We start from the raw sequence: 16674 nt of genomic DNA, 5'->3' as shown, positions 1-16674 counted from the left end.
AAAGCGCCAGATCCCTGTCTGGGGTCCCGGCTGGCGCCTCACATTCCGCAGCCGCTGCAGTGATTTTGCGCCCCGGGGCCGCCAGAGCGCGCTCGGCGCCAGCGCCGGCCGCCGGGGGCGGGGCGGCGCGGTGATTGGCAGCCCCCCCCGTCAATCAGCGCGGGGCGGGCGCCGGGCCGGGGGCGGGGGGCGGGGCCTGCATGAATGGGCGCGGGCCGCCGCGGGGCCGCGAGTCCCGGCCCAGAGTGGGTGGGAGGAAGCGGGGCGGAGGGTGGGGGGCGGGAGCGCGGGGGGCGGAGAGGGGCAGCGCCGGGCCGGCGCGGGGAGCGGCGGGCGCGCGCGCGAGCGGGGCCGGGGCTGCGGCGGGTCCTCGGGGCCCCGGGCGGGTGCGCGGGGCGCGCGAGCTGCGGGCCGGGGGGCTGCAGCGCCCCCGCCGGAACTCGGGGCGCCGGCGCTGAAGAGGGAGCCGGGTCCGAGCGGCCGAGCCCAGGGCCCCCGGGCGTGGAGGTGGGGGGCTGAGGCCCCCGAGGGGGCCCCGGCGTCATGGGCAACCTGGAGAGCGCGGAGGGGGGCCCGGGCGAGCCCCCCTCTGTTTCGTTGCTGCCGCCGCCGGGCAAGATGCCGATGCCGGAGCCCTGCGAGCTGGAGGAGAGGTTCGCCCTGGTCCTGGTGAGCGCGAAGCCCGTCCCATCCCCCTCCCGCCGCCACCCCCTCCCCCCCTGCCAGCGCCCCGGGGGGGCTGTGCGCGGGTTCCCGGGGCCGGCCCACCCTCGCCCAGGCCCCGCCGACCCCGGCCGACCCCGGCCGACCCCGGCCGACCCCGGCCTCCTGTGCCCCCGGGAGCGCGGGGCCCGCCGGCCTCGCCGCCTGGTCGAGTCCCGGCCGGAATCCTCAGCCGCAGGACGCTTAAGAGGAGGGGGCTCAAACTTGGGGCGCCCCAGGATCCAGACTTCCTTCTCCTCCCGCCCCCATCTGCCGCCCTTTTCACGTCCCCCCACTTCCCCGTAGTCCGCCCGGGTACCAGCATTCGCCCCCTCAGCCTCTGCGGAAACTCAGGAGCTTGGGGCTGACCCACTCCTCAGACTAAGTCGGGGTTCTGGGGAGACCGTCTGTCTTGCTAACATGGAGGCCTCCCAGGGAGCGGGTCCTGCTTCCAGCCCGGACCAGATGTCTGGGGGAGAGAAGAGGGGCGCGGGGAGGGGGCTGGCAGTGTTTGCAGGGGAGTGGGATAAAGGATGATGCCATTCCGCTGGCTTTCAGAAGGCCTGCAGGCTCCCTGCGCAGTGATGGTGGGTTTGCCTGAAAGGGCTGAATCTGTGGATAAGTCATTTGAGGGGTGTATTTTTCCAATTGAAACAATACACAAACCATCCTGGCGCCCCCACCTCCTTTTTATGTTAAGCCGCAATGGCAGTGGCTGGTTTGTGCCTTTGCCTGTGCTGCTTTTCAGTCTTTCATTGGTTCCGGGATGATCTGTGTAGAGGAGTTTTCAGAACTGATTTTGGGGTTCTTTGTTTTGGAAATTGGACATTAATGTCAGTGACCCTCGATAGCAAGCATCTCTGGAGAGATAACTGGGATGGAGCAGATGGTAAATGGAGAAGTTTTGGAGAAAGTCAACTAGGTGATGAGACATTTGCTAACAGGTAACCTTTGGACAAACTTAGGGAAATTGTTCCCAGTTCCTCAAAGAATTCTCTAAGAGGTGGTGTTAACTGTGCCCTTCCCGTTGGTATGGCTTGAAGGGCAGACTTTGCCTTGCCTGTGAGGAGGGATAGCTGTGGACTTAGCAGCCTTATTGGATTTCACCTGCCTTGGAATAGGAAGATTAGATCTGTTGGCATCAGTGGAACTGTCTAGAGATCCTGGCCTCTCCAATGTTGGGGAGCCTGCCATTGGCCCCCTGGTACCAGAGCCAGCTCACAGAAGGCCTGTGGCTCCTAAGAGGAAGCAGTTGTTACTGGCACCTCACTTGCCTACCAGCTTTGCAATAGGACCAAAGGGATCCTGCCGGCTGCACATCCTGTGGCCCTCTGCATTTCCCCAGCCTCCTCAGGGGGGTGGGGGTGAGTCAGTGATTACTAATGTCCTGTGGACATTTCAGAGGCTGAGGAGGAGAGACTGGGACTCAGACTTTTCAGAACAAGAGCACAACTGTTGTGGAAAACAGTGGGAGGGAATCTGCACTCCTGTGGGGGTGTGAAAACCCCCAGTGAGTTGCACACAGTAGCTACAGGAACAGAGAAAGGGGTGACCTGAGGCTGACTGGGTGAGGGTCTGCCGTAGGTTGGAGCTTTTGGGAGAGCTTAGAATGAGAGTTCATCATGTCCTCATTGCAGCTGGGTTGACAAGTTTGTTTAGTTGGCAAATTGACGGCTTAATATACACAAAATGCACATGGTGTCCTGATTACTAGCCAGAGCACCCAGAGAGCCCAGGTCAGGCTGGGACCAGACCACCCACTTGCAAGCCTTCCTTTCTCTATAAATTTTGATTTGTTTCCTGGTGGCTCTTGTTTTGGTCTTGTTTCTGTGTGCCTGGGCTGCCGCTGTTGGGGACAGAACAGGGCAGGCCGGGGCTGGTTGGAGAAGAGGGGATTTTTGCCTCACATTTCCCACCCAGGGAGATGATGCTTTGGGTGGGATTTGAGTTCTTTTTGGGGGGCTCTTAAAGAACCCTCATTCCTCTCCTCCTGAACCATGTGCTTTCTGCTGTCCTTTGGGAACAGTACTGGCTGTTGGATATCTGACCCCAGAACAGGCTTTGGTGTATTTATTTCCCAATTAGTAGTGAGATGCATGGAATAGTAGAAAAAACTCCCAATATAGTTTAGCTTCTTTTCTTGATTGGGTGAAAGAGACAGGCTGCTCCTTTCACTCTTTTCTTTCCAGATTGTCAGCTTCACTATGATTTATTGAGTTTATGGGAAAGCTATTTGGAAGGTTTGTGGAGGTGACATGCTGGTGCCCTGGCTCAGAGTGGGGACTTTCAAGTCAAGGACTTTCAAGTCAAGGCTAACACCCTGTTCCTCCATAGTCTTGAGTTAGAAAGTATCTGCCCTCAAGCAAGTTACTTCATCTCCTTGAGTCCCAGTTTCCCCTTATCAATGGGGATAATAATTATATTCCCCATGAGGGAGTTGTGTGTAGATTGAATGAAACTAGAAACCAAGTACTTAGCAGAGTCTGGCATCTACTATCTGCTCAGTAGTAGTGACTTTTAAGTTTGTAACTCTCAGCAGTGATATCACTTGTAGTCCAAAAAAAAAAGGGGGGGGGGCTTTTAAGTTTAGAAATCTGATGATACCACTTACCCCATTCTGTATAGCTAGTCTCAGGATATGCCTCCTGCTACCAGATGGAGGGCTTCCCCACTCCCAGTGTATCTGTGGAAACTCCCCCTGAAAGCACCCTGGTTGGGGAAGTTGTATCATTGCTGAGTCAAGACCACAGACTCAAAGATTTCTAGTGCAGACACATGATCTGGCGCATAGCCTGTCAGCTGAGGTTGGAGAGCTCCGGGTCTGAGGCCATGAGACGATTTGTTCAAGACATTGATCCCCGAAGTCCTAGCCTAGCCTAGAGCCCTAATCCAGGCGTTTCCTACTGGTGTTTTGAGATACTGATCCCTTCACACCTAGGGGCAGCGGAGGTCCCTGATGGGTCCCCTTTCACAGGGATCAACAAATAGTATTTCCTAGCTGTGCCTGATATGAAAAAAGATTGTGAAGCTACTGTGTGAAACTGTTTACTCTTACACACACCCCCCCCCCCCCATGAGCAGCAGGTCCCATTCTGTTGAGTGTTGAGAAGTTTAGGGATAGGGCAGTTATTGGAGTTCTTTATTAAAACCAGAATGGGAGCTGATCTCTGCTCTGATAAAACCACAGTCTGTGTTTTGGTCCCAACTAGATCACTACCCAGCCTCAGTTGCTCAGAAGCTAAAGTTCTGGCCAGCATTGGTCTTTAAGAGGGGCGACAGCAGGCTTTAAGAGCGTTTGAAAGAAAATGCCTTTGCTGCTCACTTACTACAGACTTAAATAGGAGTCTAGCGGTTCGGACCCCAGAAAGCCCTGGTTCTCCCTCAGGAGGCTCAGGGATGAAGATGGGGTCGTGTGACAGCAGCAGGCCCTGGGAGGGCTGCTCCTCTCGCGTTTCCCTGGTGATGACTGATGACAGGGGGGTTTTGCTGTAAGCACAGCATTGATGTGGGAGCTAAGCTGGCCTGGATGCTAGATGTCTGAAGGCTTTGAGGGGCCTCCTTTGACACAGAAGGGGGCTGGGAAAAACTTGGACTAAATATCAAGTTCCAAATCTCCGCAGTGGAAATGTTTTTCCCAGCCCTGGGGATTGTGGTGAATTAGTTCAGGCTGGAGTAAGACTTGGGGGAGGGAAAGGACCCTTGACAGCAGCTGGTTAGAGGAGCCCCCTTGTTCAGAGACCCCACTGAGAAGACCCTAGGCCAGAGAGAGCCTCATTTCCTTGACCTTCCCATTTGACCCTGCCTTGAGGGGGGAGGGGGCATGTGTGTGTGTGTGTGTAGGGGGACTGGAATGGGACTGGTGGAGCAGCTCCTTGTCATTTGGGAATGTTTTTCATTGCTCGGAAGGACATTCAGCTTTTTCTTTTTTCTCTTAAAGTAATATGCTCCCAAAAAAGTATGGGCAATTTAGAAAGAAGAAAAGGTTAAAGATACAAACTGAGGAAAAACATATTTTCTCTAGTTCTTTTACTAAATGTAACCAGAGTGTTTTAAAATCTTTCATATTTTTTCCTCTGGATGGGATGTTGTGCCATGTGTTGTGACACTAGAGTGTATATACATGAAGGGTACATATGTATATATGTGTGATACATACATAATTTTAAAATCCAATTTGGTTTTCCCCTTGCTTTCATTACTTCATTATTTTTCCCAGGCCAGTCATTGTAAACATTTTTAAATGCTTGTATAATGGCCCATCAGAGGAATGTACCACTGTTTACTCAACTATCCCCCTATTGTTGGACATTTAGGTTGTTTGCCATCATAAGCAGTGCTGTGGGGAGCATCGTGTTATGCAGCCGCCTTTTCAGTATTTAGAATTTTCTTCAGGCTAGAAACCCAGATTTGAACTTGCTAGGTTGTAAGATACATTGTTTTTAAGATCCTAAATACATATTTCCAAAGGATTTCTTGAAAAAGAGTAAAGCATGTGATTATCTCCAAAAGGAAGGAGGAGGATTGAGAATAGACTTTTGTCCTGATTATGCAAATAATAAATGTTTGTTAAGCAAATTTAGAAATTAAAAGTATAAATAGCACAGAGCATATAGAAAAGTATAAATAAGGCAATTAAAATTACCTATAATCTTACATTCATGATGAACATGTTTAATGCACTTATATATGATTTAACAGTATCAAACTACATATTGTTTTGTAAATTGATTTTTATTTTACTATATTAAGCACTTTCTCATGTGTATATTCTTTAGTATCATGATTTATGACTGTATAGTACTCCATAGTATAGTACTTTATTCCTGCCTTATAGTTCTTTCTTGTGATCTTTCTTGCTACTTAAATAATACTGTGGTGAATACCCTGTGCATAAATATCTGTCATTTCTGATTTTTCCTTAGTATAAATTGATAGAAGTCAAATGATTGAGTTAGACTTTTAAATGCCTTCTACAAAAAGTTGTACCAGTTGACTTTTCTACTGATAGTGTGAGTATCTCCTTTTCCCTATAAGCTAACCATTATTGGATGCTTTTACTTTTTAAAACCCTTTGCCAGTTTCACCAATGAGAAATGGTACTTTGAACTTCTTTCAATATTTCATAAATTTTTTAACATGTATTTTTTTTTAAAGATTTATTTATTCTTGCATACAAGAACCGGGGTATAGGCCAGATGTGTAGTAAAAAATGTATATATTTCTATAATTTTTCATTATAAAATATTTTTCACATATGAAAGAACATATGTGTTTCTCTGATGTAAGATCAAACTAACAATAAAATGAACACCAGTTGCCCACCGTGAAGGTCTTAGAATTGCTTCCCCCCCCCTTAATTTCTCATCCCTGGCATTTCGGCTGGGATGCAAAAGCCCTTTAGCTCAGGTCTTGCTGGGTCTGTTCCTGTAGCTGGGGCAGTCCAGGTGGCAGTCACGTCAGTGCTTCATAGCTCTGTCTGTGGTGAACAACTGCTGCAGCTGATGAGAACGGGAACTGGTCTTGGTGAAAATAGCTTATCTTCAGAGAAGTGAAAAAGAAGCCAACATAGAGAGGAAATGAGGCCACAGAGCCGCCCTTGCCCCTGAGGTTGCCTGGGAAGGCTGGTCTGAGCCTGGGAAGGCTGGTCTGATTCTGTCGTCACAACCATCGTGTCCAGCCCAGAGCTGACTGTAGCCTGGGGGATGGCAGTGCGGGCTGCCTGAAGTCAGCGGGTCATCTCGGCAACTTGACTGATCACCTTCATTCTGGGGGAACATTTCTCCCAAGTCTGAGCTGAGCTGAAGCAGTGCCAGGGAAAGGCCGGGTTCATTCCAGTTCGGAAATGCACTTCAGAGAAGTGGAAGGACCTTTTTCCTTGAAGATAAGAGAGGGTGCTGTCTCCACATAGCCCCACCCCATCTCCTTGCTAGGAACTTCACAATTTTGAAATTGTCACCAAGGAAGAAGAGAAGTGGGTTCCAGAATAGAGATGAACTGGCATTCAGAATTCCCGAGTTCCCAATTCCAGTCTCTCGTATCTCCCCTGACAAAGCCACATCTTTCTATCTTGTTTACTTTCTGCATGGGAGGCTGAGGCCCCCGAGAAAGCTGTGGAGATGTTAAGTTGCCTCTATGCCTGTGAGAGACTCCAGTTGTCTTTGTCTGTCACCCTGCTCTCTTCTTCTCTCTTCATCTTCCAGAATTTTCTTACACTTTTCATCTTTCATCCCCTCACAATGAAGCCTTAGCTTGAGAGTTTGTAGGTTGGATAGAGGAGCACCTGGATAGGGGCTTTCTTTGGTTTTTAGTTTTCTCCCTCGCCCCAGCTTTACTCATATGCAGACTCTTGTCAGTTTACAAACACCCGGGGAGCCTTGAAAGGTGTTCTGAATAATGTTCAGAGTCACAAGAGAATAGGCAGAATTATTTACATGACCTCTTGCCAGTAGAGGAAGAGTTTGGTCTGTGCGTGTCCGTCATCGCTCAGTTCTTATCCCCGTCTCTTGTCCATTTTGTCCCCATCCCTGGCCACCTTCCCATCCTCATACAGGATTATTGCCAGGGCAGGCGTTGGGGCTGGAGGTCTTGCGTCTGGGTCCCTATAAACATTAATAGGGGAGACACATATTCTCTTCTCCTCTCTGCTTGCTCATCTCTTCTCAGATGGAGACTAGAAAGTGCCATTGCCCTCCTCCATCTGCCTGGTCCCTCTCTACTAAGAGCTGGAGAGGAGCCTGTTGTTTGGGTTCCTCCGGCGATGATTGTGCTGTTTTAAGAACTTCCTACAGCTTAGTGCAGAGTTAGTTGCTGTTCAGTTTTTACCAGCTTCCTTGCAGGCGCTGGGGAGCCAATCCCTAGACCGTCCAGCGTTTCCCATGAAACCTTAAAAAAAAATTCCTTTTTGGTGGAAGTAATTGGTTGGAGGCTCTTGCTCACTCAGGATAATTTGAAAGAAAGAATATTGGTTTTGGAATCCGAAGACCTGGGTTCTGATCCAGCTTTATAGCCTTTTTGTTACCACTGAATGACCTTGGGCAAAGCCTGTAACTTTTCTGAGCCAGTTTCATCCTTTACGATATGGATGATGATAATACCTACCTTGCAGGATTTTGAGAATGTTTATCGTAGACAACAGTGAAAGGCCTGGGACTGTTAACCATCCTATAGTGTTTGGATCATTCCTGCAGAATAAAGAATAATCCTGCCCACAATGCTGATAGCATCCCTGTGGAGATAAATGTACTAATCTGTATCTCCTTTGTCCTGTGTCCTGATGGGGAAGACTATCTCCAAAAATATATCTAAGATCTACCCATCCTCTCTCTCACTGCCTCAGCCCAAGCCAGTATCAGCTCTTGCTGAATTACATCTAACCAAGTGGACTCTTGATTTCCTGGACTGCCCCCTTCTCTATTTTCCATGCATTCTCCAGAAAGCAGCCAAATTTAAAATATAAGTCATTGCCTCTCTGCCTCAAAGCCTTTAATAGCTTCTCTTTATACAAACAAAAGAGAAAAAAACCTCTCCTTGTCATGGCCCTAAGGCTGTGTATGGTTTGGCTCCTGTTGGGTCTCTGCCCTTACTAGCCCTCCTGTTTACCAGGCTTCATATCAGCCTTCTTCCAGCTCAGGACTGTCAGGATAATTCTGTCTCAGGGCCTTTGCACAACTCTTTCCTGGAATATCTTTTCCCTGGATCTTCAAATAATTCAAGCCAGCTGATACTTCAGGTCCCAATTTAAAAAATGCCACCTATCAGAGAGGTCTTCTTTCTCCCTTATTCTCTATCTTAGCACCCTATTAATTTTTTATGTATTATTGTCCATTTTGAAATTATTTGTTTGATTATTTATTATGTCTACCAAGACTGTTGATTCCATGAGGCTGGAAACTTAATGCTTATCACTGTACAGCCAAGGACCTAGTGCAGGGTAGGCAGTCAATGAATGGTTGTGGCTGATGTGAATCACCAAGGTCTGTGTATGTAGATATAATCATCTAAAAGATAAAGATACATAAGGCTTTATAAAACATACATAGTACCTTATATGCTGATAAGTTTATATATTGTAAAGCACTTACGTTTGTATGTATATTACAAACCACATATGTTTGTATGTAAATTATTTTTAAAAGGGCCTGGAAGAATCCATACCAAGCCATGGTGACCTGTAGAGTGGGTGGCTAGGCTTAGGGACTGGAGAGTGATTCATTTTTCAGTCTATAAACTTTTGAGTTGATTGAATTTTTTTTGTAATTTGTACTCATATATTTATTCTTCCTTCAAGGGAAAAGGAGGAATAAAAATAGGGAAGGAAGACTCAACTTTTATTGCGAAAAAGAAAGCTCCTCTCTCTTACTCTCTGCACTGAGCCAAAAGAAGAGAGGAGGCGGTTGTGGGGTGGGGGGGGACTCACCTGCAGGGTCAGCAACTGGCCACAGTGTCTACTGGTTTTCATCACAGAAAGAATCCTAAGAGATGCCTTTCTTCCCTGAGACTGTTTTAAATTCTTAAATGTAGACACTATCTTGGTCCCCCAGACAGAACCAGGTTGTATATTTTTAGCCTCTTTTATTTTGAGGTCGGTGAAAGCTGCACCTCCAAGCTTAGCAGAGCTAGAGCAGGTGAAGTCAGCAAAGGGAATGAACATGAACTTTGAGCTTCACTGCAGCTAAGCTCCTCAAAGTAGGTCAGTTCAGCAGCCCTGAGACTCAAGGAAGCAGCTTTCTCTAGATGCTGGTCTCCTACGAGTAAGGATAGTTAATCATTTTAATAGCTAACATTGAGTGTGATGGGTATGTCAGGCACTGTGCAAGCTCTTTACACACATTATCTCATTTCATCATCACAACTGTATGAATTGGTTATTATTATCTCCATTTTATAGATGATGAAACAGAGGTCCAAGGATAAAGAGCTCATCTAGGATCACACAGTTAGGTGATGAAGTTAGGACTCGAATCCAAGCAGTCTGACCCCAAAACCCACATCTTTAATTATAGTTTCCCTACTTTCTAGAGTAACACCTTCTCTCCCATCCCTTGCTCTTAGTACTTCTTAGGAGGGGATTGTATAGATGACAGCAGAATATAGAAGTTTGAGAACAAGTCTTCCCTTGCTAAGAGGTGTACTGGGGAGATCTGGGCTCTGGACACAGCCAGATTTGGGTTTGAATCCCAGTTACCCCAGTAGGACGTTTGCTATTCAGGTTATTTTGTTTGTTTGTTTTTTGACTACTCTTGGCCAGTGATAGCACTGGGTATACAATGGTATAGAAAAAACAAATATCATCTCTGCCTTTGTGGAATTTAGAGGAAAGGCAGATATTAAGCAAGTAAACATTTAATTATAGATTATGATAGGTCCTTGGGAGGCAAAGAACAGATTGTTAGGAGAAGGCATAACCAAGGATCCCCTTTAAATGAAGGCCAGGGACAGACTTAGAAGCTAAGACAGACTCTACTTTCATGTCATTTTCCTTCCTTTCTTGATTTATTTATTTTTAAAGATTTATTTATGCATACAAGAGCTGGGGTACAGGCCAGAGGTGTGGGGGGTGAGAGGATTCACCAGAAACAGAGTGGGGAGCAGAACAGGCGGATCTACTGCAATACACTGCTGAGGGGAGCAGCGGGCGAGACAGGAGAGGTCTGCTGCGCCATGTGCGTAGCTCCCTGGCCGGGGATCGAACTCATGCTACAGTGGCTGTGGGTAGCTCATAGTGCTGCATCTTAACCCCTTGCGCCACAAGGGAGGCCCCCCTTGATTAATTAAGAAAATAAGTCTTAGGCGCCTGCTGTATACATGCACTTTCCCAAGTGTTTTGGAGAATACCAGAGAAGTAGAAGATAACTAAGTTAGAGAGACGAACTGTATACTTACGTAGAACCGTACTTTGAGAAACTAGAGAATGAAAGCAACACACACCCTTGGCTTGTCTGTGAGGCTGTCCGTGCACCTCAGTTATTTCATTCCTAACGTGGAGATGCTAGTTATCTTGCCTAATCATATGTTTTTGTGAAGACGAAATCAGATCCTCAGATAAGGGGGTGCCACACAGCTGCACGCACAGAAGGACTAGAGTTAGGGGAGGATCACATGGCGCGGGAAGGCTAACTAGGCAGGGTCCTGAGGACGTGAAGCCAGGTCTTCAAGGCCACAGGTGTGGGTGGGCCAGGAGAGAGGAAGCTCTTGTAGACTGTAGAGGTCTGGGAGGGGTGTGAGTGGAGGCTTGAGCCAGGTCTGTGGGGGCAGCCAGGAGCCCTGCCTGCTGGGATAGGGAAGCCAAGTGACCCAGAGGTGAGCTTGGGTCAGAATGGATGATCAGTTCACAGAGAGTTTTGTCTGAAGAGCTCCTGCTTTTAGAAAAAGCTGTGGCGGCCTTTCTGCCCAGACTTTCTGTGGGGAATGGAGGTTAGATGTTAAGTGGCTCCTGGCCGCTTGTAGGTTTGCTCGTTCAGTTGCATGATTGCAATACACTGGAGATGAATGGCGTACTCGACCCTTCCAGGTGGAGCACCTTTCAGGTTGAGTAGAATAGTTTAAGTAAAACTGGGAAGAAAATGACCCCACATATTACCCCTGAACTGTACAAGTCCAAAAAAAGAATATTCTTCCATCTCTCCTTACCTAGTTTGGGGCCAGTTCTTGCCTTTGCCATATTAATCCTGCCTTCTGTTAGGGTAAAATGTTGTCAGGTACTAAATAATTTGTATTATTTACACTGCCATTAAGGCTATTCATGAATAGCTCTCCCTGCATAGTGAGTGTCCAGTATTTGTCAGCACATTTCCACCTGCTAGTGTTGTCTTATTCTCACTGGGCACTGTGTGGGGGATGGGAGGTGGGAAAATGGGACCGTCTTCCACCTGGTCATCATCTTCCACCCGGCTCTCAGGTGTCACTCTAGGTCCCTGCTCCTCTCACTGTGTCTTCATGTGGTTCTGCCACTGCTGTAGTGGTCCTCACCTTTTGCCCTGTCTCTTATAATAGACTCCGTGGTGGCTTCTCTACTCCAGTATTATAGACCCATAAGACACCATAGTCCACCATCAGCCACATGTAAAGACCTGGGAGAAGGGTTTTCTAGGAAGAGAGAGCAATCTATGCAAACTTTGGGTGGGAAATAACTGCACATTCTAGGCATGGAAGGAATACCAGATTGGGTGATACCAGTATTGACAGGATACTGGAGAGTTCCAGGAAGGTGGGAGGGAGGTGAGCAGGGTAAGGAGTTTGCGTATTAATTGCAGTGTGGAGGAGTTACCTGGTCTGCTTACAGTACTCCGCATGCACCATGGCTGCTGTGTGGAGAACCCAGAATCTGGCTACCCTCTAGGTTGCCTGCTGGCCTCAGGGAAGCCGGCTCCCCTCTGGGTAATGTGGCTGGAGTGAGCATGCCCTCTGCCCTTTCAGGTTTGACTGGTGCTCCTCCTCGCTCCGATCCTCACCCTTAGGCCAGAGAGAGCAGTGCCTCTGCTATGCTGGCCCCAGTGTTTGGCGTGCCTCCTGGTGCCTGAGCCTATAATTTGGTGGGTTGGCTGGTTACAAAAATAAAAAATGCGACCTATAACTAGAGCTGAGTGGATTCAGTAAAGAGGGAGCTTTTAATTTACAGAGGTCCTGAGCTGTATTTAACTGGAGGAGAAATGTGTCTCCTCCCTAGGCACAGCTCCAGATTCTCCCTTTGGTACCTGCTTTGGTGGGGGTGGAGTGCTAGTTGGGGGTTGCATGCCAAGGGGGTGAGATGTGGGTGACTTTGGGGAGATATTTGAAGGTATGTTAGGGTCCATCAACAGGCTTGAATGGGCTTCACAGGAAGTAGGGCACTGGGATGGAAGCAGTTTTAAAATGTGATTACACTCATCCAACACAATTGTATTGAGTGTTTAATTTGTAGTTTATATATTAGGGATACGATAGTGGATAAAAAAGGCAAAGAGATCTGCCTCCTTGAGTTCATGTTTGTGCTGGGAAGAACAAGAAGCAAATACACAAGTACCCCATGCAGGTGACATAGTGCCTTGAAAAAGAAGGCAAGGGGTAGAGAGTAATTGGAGGCAATAGTTTAGACAGCGAGGTTAGGCTATTGTGGGGGTTAAGTACAGAGAAAAAGCAAAATAGTGAAGGGCAACTTTCTGCGCACTCTGCATGCCAGCTCCCAAAGGTGTCTTTGAGGAAGGGGTTCCCTGTGGCAGGGGTCAGAGCCACTGCTTCTCTGGGGCTCCGGCTTGTGGTTGCTGCTTCCCAGCTCTACTTGTCAGAGCTGTCTGCAGGACAGAGTGCTGGTTAACTGCAAATAGATACTAGTCTTTCCAGGGCTGCTCCAGCGATTCTCCCAAGGTTTCCTGAAGTCACTCTCTCTGTTCTTGGCTGGAGGAGGAGGATGAAGTCAGGCCTGGGGAACTCAGGGAGTGCAGAGATTCCTGCTGCCTATGATTACCTGCTCAGCCAGGCCTTTTGCTAGAGCTTTGGGGCTCATGGACTGGGATTTGAATCCGGCTGTCCTATTTATTGCCTCTGTGACACTGAGCCGTTCCTTAAACTCTTTGAGCCTCTGTTTCTTTATTTGTAAGTCGGGATAATAATACTTAGCTTCCAGGGCTTTTGTGGGGATTAAAGGAACATATGTAAAGGACTTTGGGCAGTGTCTGGCATAGTGGGTGCTCAGTAAATTTTATTCTGAAACTACTCACCTCTTAGAGCCAAGGTCTGGTATTCAGGAGCCTAATGAGAATGTTTAAGAAATATGAATTACAGCCCTTCTGCCTGCTCTGCTTCCCGCTCTGGCTCTGGTGAATTCTCTCACCCTCCCGCGCATCTGACTGTACCCAGTGCTTGTATAAATAAATAAATAAATCTTTAAAAAAAAAAAGAAAAGAAATATGAATTATCATTGATGAATAGAGAGTATTTCTGTGTACCTCAAAGTTGTAAATTCACTGAACAGCACACCACACATTAGTCACCTTGCTTTCCTACTCAGTGTCGCTGATTCTCTCATGACCTTCAGGGCTTAGGATCGCCAGGAACTGCCATGACCGTCTGGCAGGTTTCGTCACTATTACAGCCACGGAGGCCTTAGACTTTAAGAACCTTCTGGACTGGGCCACTTACCAAGGCTCCAGCAGTCAGGATAGGCCTGCCAGGTCAGACATGAGGACTGCTCCTGGGGACTGCACTTACCTCTGGGATAGTAGACTGGGACTCACTGCCAGCCTGCACCCTCTGTATTCACTTTGCAGATTGGAGACCACACGTTCTCCTCCGTTCAGCACCGGCCTTGGCGTGAGGCCAGACAATGTTCAAGATGGGGGGATGAGCAAGGTCTTAACTAGGAAAGAGCATCGTTATGGGACCTTCTGTGTCCAGGGTATGCTGTTCCACTTACTGTGGACAGACTTCTTATTTGTGGTTGTGGTTATTTTGTTTTTACTTGCCGCTGAGCAGAATCAGCATCACACAAGCACTCATTATCCTCAGGCCTGTGGCAGTGGGGGCACTTGGTGAATCCTGCTCCTTTGTGAAGTGCTCACGTCTGCAGATTATTTTCTGATGCATCTGGCATGAGTTCCATATCGGTGGTCCAATAGCAGCTATTAATTGCTCCCTTTGGGCTTGGCTAATTACTGCTGGCATCATGAATGACTAAGGGATTAAGAATCTCTTGTGCATTTATGGGACAAGTCCTGGTGAGCTCCCAAAGTATTTATCTGTCATTTCCCCAGAATATCCTTGTTAAAAGTTGTGAGCATAACCTCAGGAATTGAGGGGTAGCCAGCTAGAGAGTGTCTAAAGGCATTTGGCTTCTCAGTTGATTCCCTCCAAGAACTCTAAAGAAATTATCTAGTATTTGTTGCCTCTGGATGCCCAGGGAAATGTGAGGATGATGCAAGAACATTATGAAAGCACCACCAGCTGCTTCTGATTGTCTGGAGGCAGGAGGGCAGGGAGCTGACTCTGGCCTTGTTCTGTGGCCAGGCAGGTGGAGATTCACATTAGGGCTAGGGAGGGCTAAGGCAGCGAAGTGAGAGTGGTCGAGGTGTCACCTTCCCTGTCTGGAGACAGGCAGAGGGACGTGACACCAGCTCCCCGAAATTCTGAGTGCAGCCTGCTGTTCATTCACTGAGCGAGCACATAGAATTGTGTTCCATGCCAGAGAAATAAAGATGACTAAGACAGTGTCTGCCCCCAGGAGTTCAGTCTGGAGGGGAGACAAACACATTAAGCATATAATTGTGATCTCTAGTTTGGGAAGTGCGATGGTATAGATATGAGGGAGCATCTGGGGAGCACAGAGAGGTGGGGCTTGGGGAATACTGCCTGTAGGAGGAAATCTTTGCTGGCTAAAAGGATAATTGGGAGTTGGAGAGAAGTGTGGGAGAGAAAGCATTCCAGGTAGAGGAGACAGCATGAGTAGAGGCATCAGGGCGAGACCAAACTTGATGTCTTCAGAGACTCCTCCTGTAACTGCTTGGGGCTGTGGGTGTGAGGGGTAAGGCAGAGTGGTCAGGGAGCTGGTGGGGGGAGGCTGACATGGTAGGGAGAGGTTTAAATGCTGTGGAAGGGGAGTGGCATGATCAGATTGTGAGTGTGGACAGGTCAGTGGAACTGTCAAGAGAGACCATCGGAACTGGAGATGGCAGCTGGGTGGAAGACCTTGGCCGCATAGTGACAATGGGAGCCTCAACCACGGCCTGCTTGCCTGGCAGAGATGACAGGAAAGAGTCGGTAAATAGTTAAATTTAACATCAGGAAGGTGGAGCTGAGGGTAAAGGAGAAATTCAGGATGACATCCTCATTCCTCATTTCTAGCTTGCTTAGGCAGAGGGGCTGTTCTGTTACGAGAACACCGAAGAGTGCAGTGTTGCTGCTTGCAATATGGTGGAACTGGAGGGGATTAGGGTAAGGGAATTAAGTCAGCAGGAAAAAGACAAATACCAGATGATTTCACTCACATGTGAAATACAGAGAAGCAAAGCAAAGGAGTAGACAAAACTAGACCAAAACAAACCCTAGAAATCTGACTGTAGACCGGAGGCTCCCCAAGGCCGAGGGGCAGGAGTCGGGGCAACAGGAGAAGGGCCGGCAGCGGTCTGGGTCGAGGACGGTGCCCTGGTGGTGGGCGGTGTGGAGGCACATGCCTGGAGAGGGAGGCCCCTGTCAGCCGCACACAGCGTTGTAAACCGATGCTGCCTCAAATGAGAAAAAAAAAAAAAAGGAGCGAGCACCCAGGAGAAATAAGGTAAAAGGAAGAGTGATGAGGCCAAGGAGAGGCGCGGGAGACCACAGAGCAGGTGGAATATCCGATGGCGGTTGAGGACTTAAAGCTGAAGCTCAGAGACGCTGGGTAGAAATGCGTATTTCACTGTCATCGGTGTCCACTGTCAGATGAACTTCGAGGCTGAAACACTCTCGTGACTATCTCCCACAGACAGCACAGTCCTTTGGTGACTGTCCCCGAGTTAGACTGAAGCTGGGTCATGAGGAGAAAAGCAGAGCTGTTGAGAAGAGCAGTTTGTTGAGGGGACTGACAATAGAGATTTGTGGCAGATCAGACCTCAGGTTTGCAGACAGTGATTTAACATGAGGAAGTTGGGAGGCAATTGGGGAAGCGAGGGATTTGAGATGAGGAGAGAACTCAAAACATGAGGCAGAAAAATCCTCGAAAGCTCAGAGTGGCCCAGGTCACCCGGCAGAGTACTGTAGTCGATGACTCAGTCTTGGTTCCAGCTTTACTGTGAATCACCTGGTGGCTGCTGGTGTCTCTGTCTTTTAAAGATTTATTTATGCATACAAGAGATGCAGGCCAGAGATGCAGGGGGTGAGAGGATCCACCAGAGGAACAGAGCAGGCAGATTGACTGAAATACACTGTGGAGGGGAGCAGCGGGCGAGACAGGAGAGGTCTGTGCCATGTGCCCCCTGGCTGGCTGGGGATCGAACTCGTGCTGCAGAGGCTGCGGATTGCTTC

The 16674-nt window shown here is 48.4% G+C and overlaps 1 protein-coding gene across 3 annotated transcripts in view; it reads left to right on the top strand.

Moving 5' to 3' along the window:
• Positions 1 to 543: 543 nt before the first annotated feature.
• The window catches only part of FMNL3 (formin like 3), a gene marked incomplete at both ends in the record, with an annotated part of 48520 nt that continues 32389 nt past the window's right edge, over positions 544 to 16674 (top strand). For all 3 annotated transcript variants that reach the window (XM_084256332.1, XM_084256331.1, XM_084256330.1), the window contains one exon: positions 544 to 669. In XM_084256332.1, coding sequence (XP_084112458.1) covers positions 544 to 669 — 126 coding nt within the window. The remainder of the gene's footprint in view (positions 670 to 16674) is intronic.

This window comes from Talpa europaea (assembly GCF_964194135.1).
Source record: "Talpa europaea genome assembly, chromosome: 15".
Taxonomy (NCBI): domain Eukaryota; kingdom Metazoa; phylum Chordata; class Mammalia; order Eulipotyphla; family Talpidae; genus Talpa; species Talpa europaea.
This window is presented reverse-complemented; position numbering and strand designations above follow the sequence as displayed.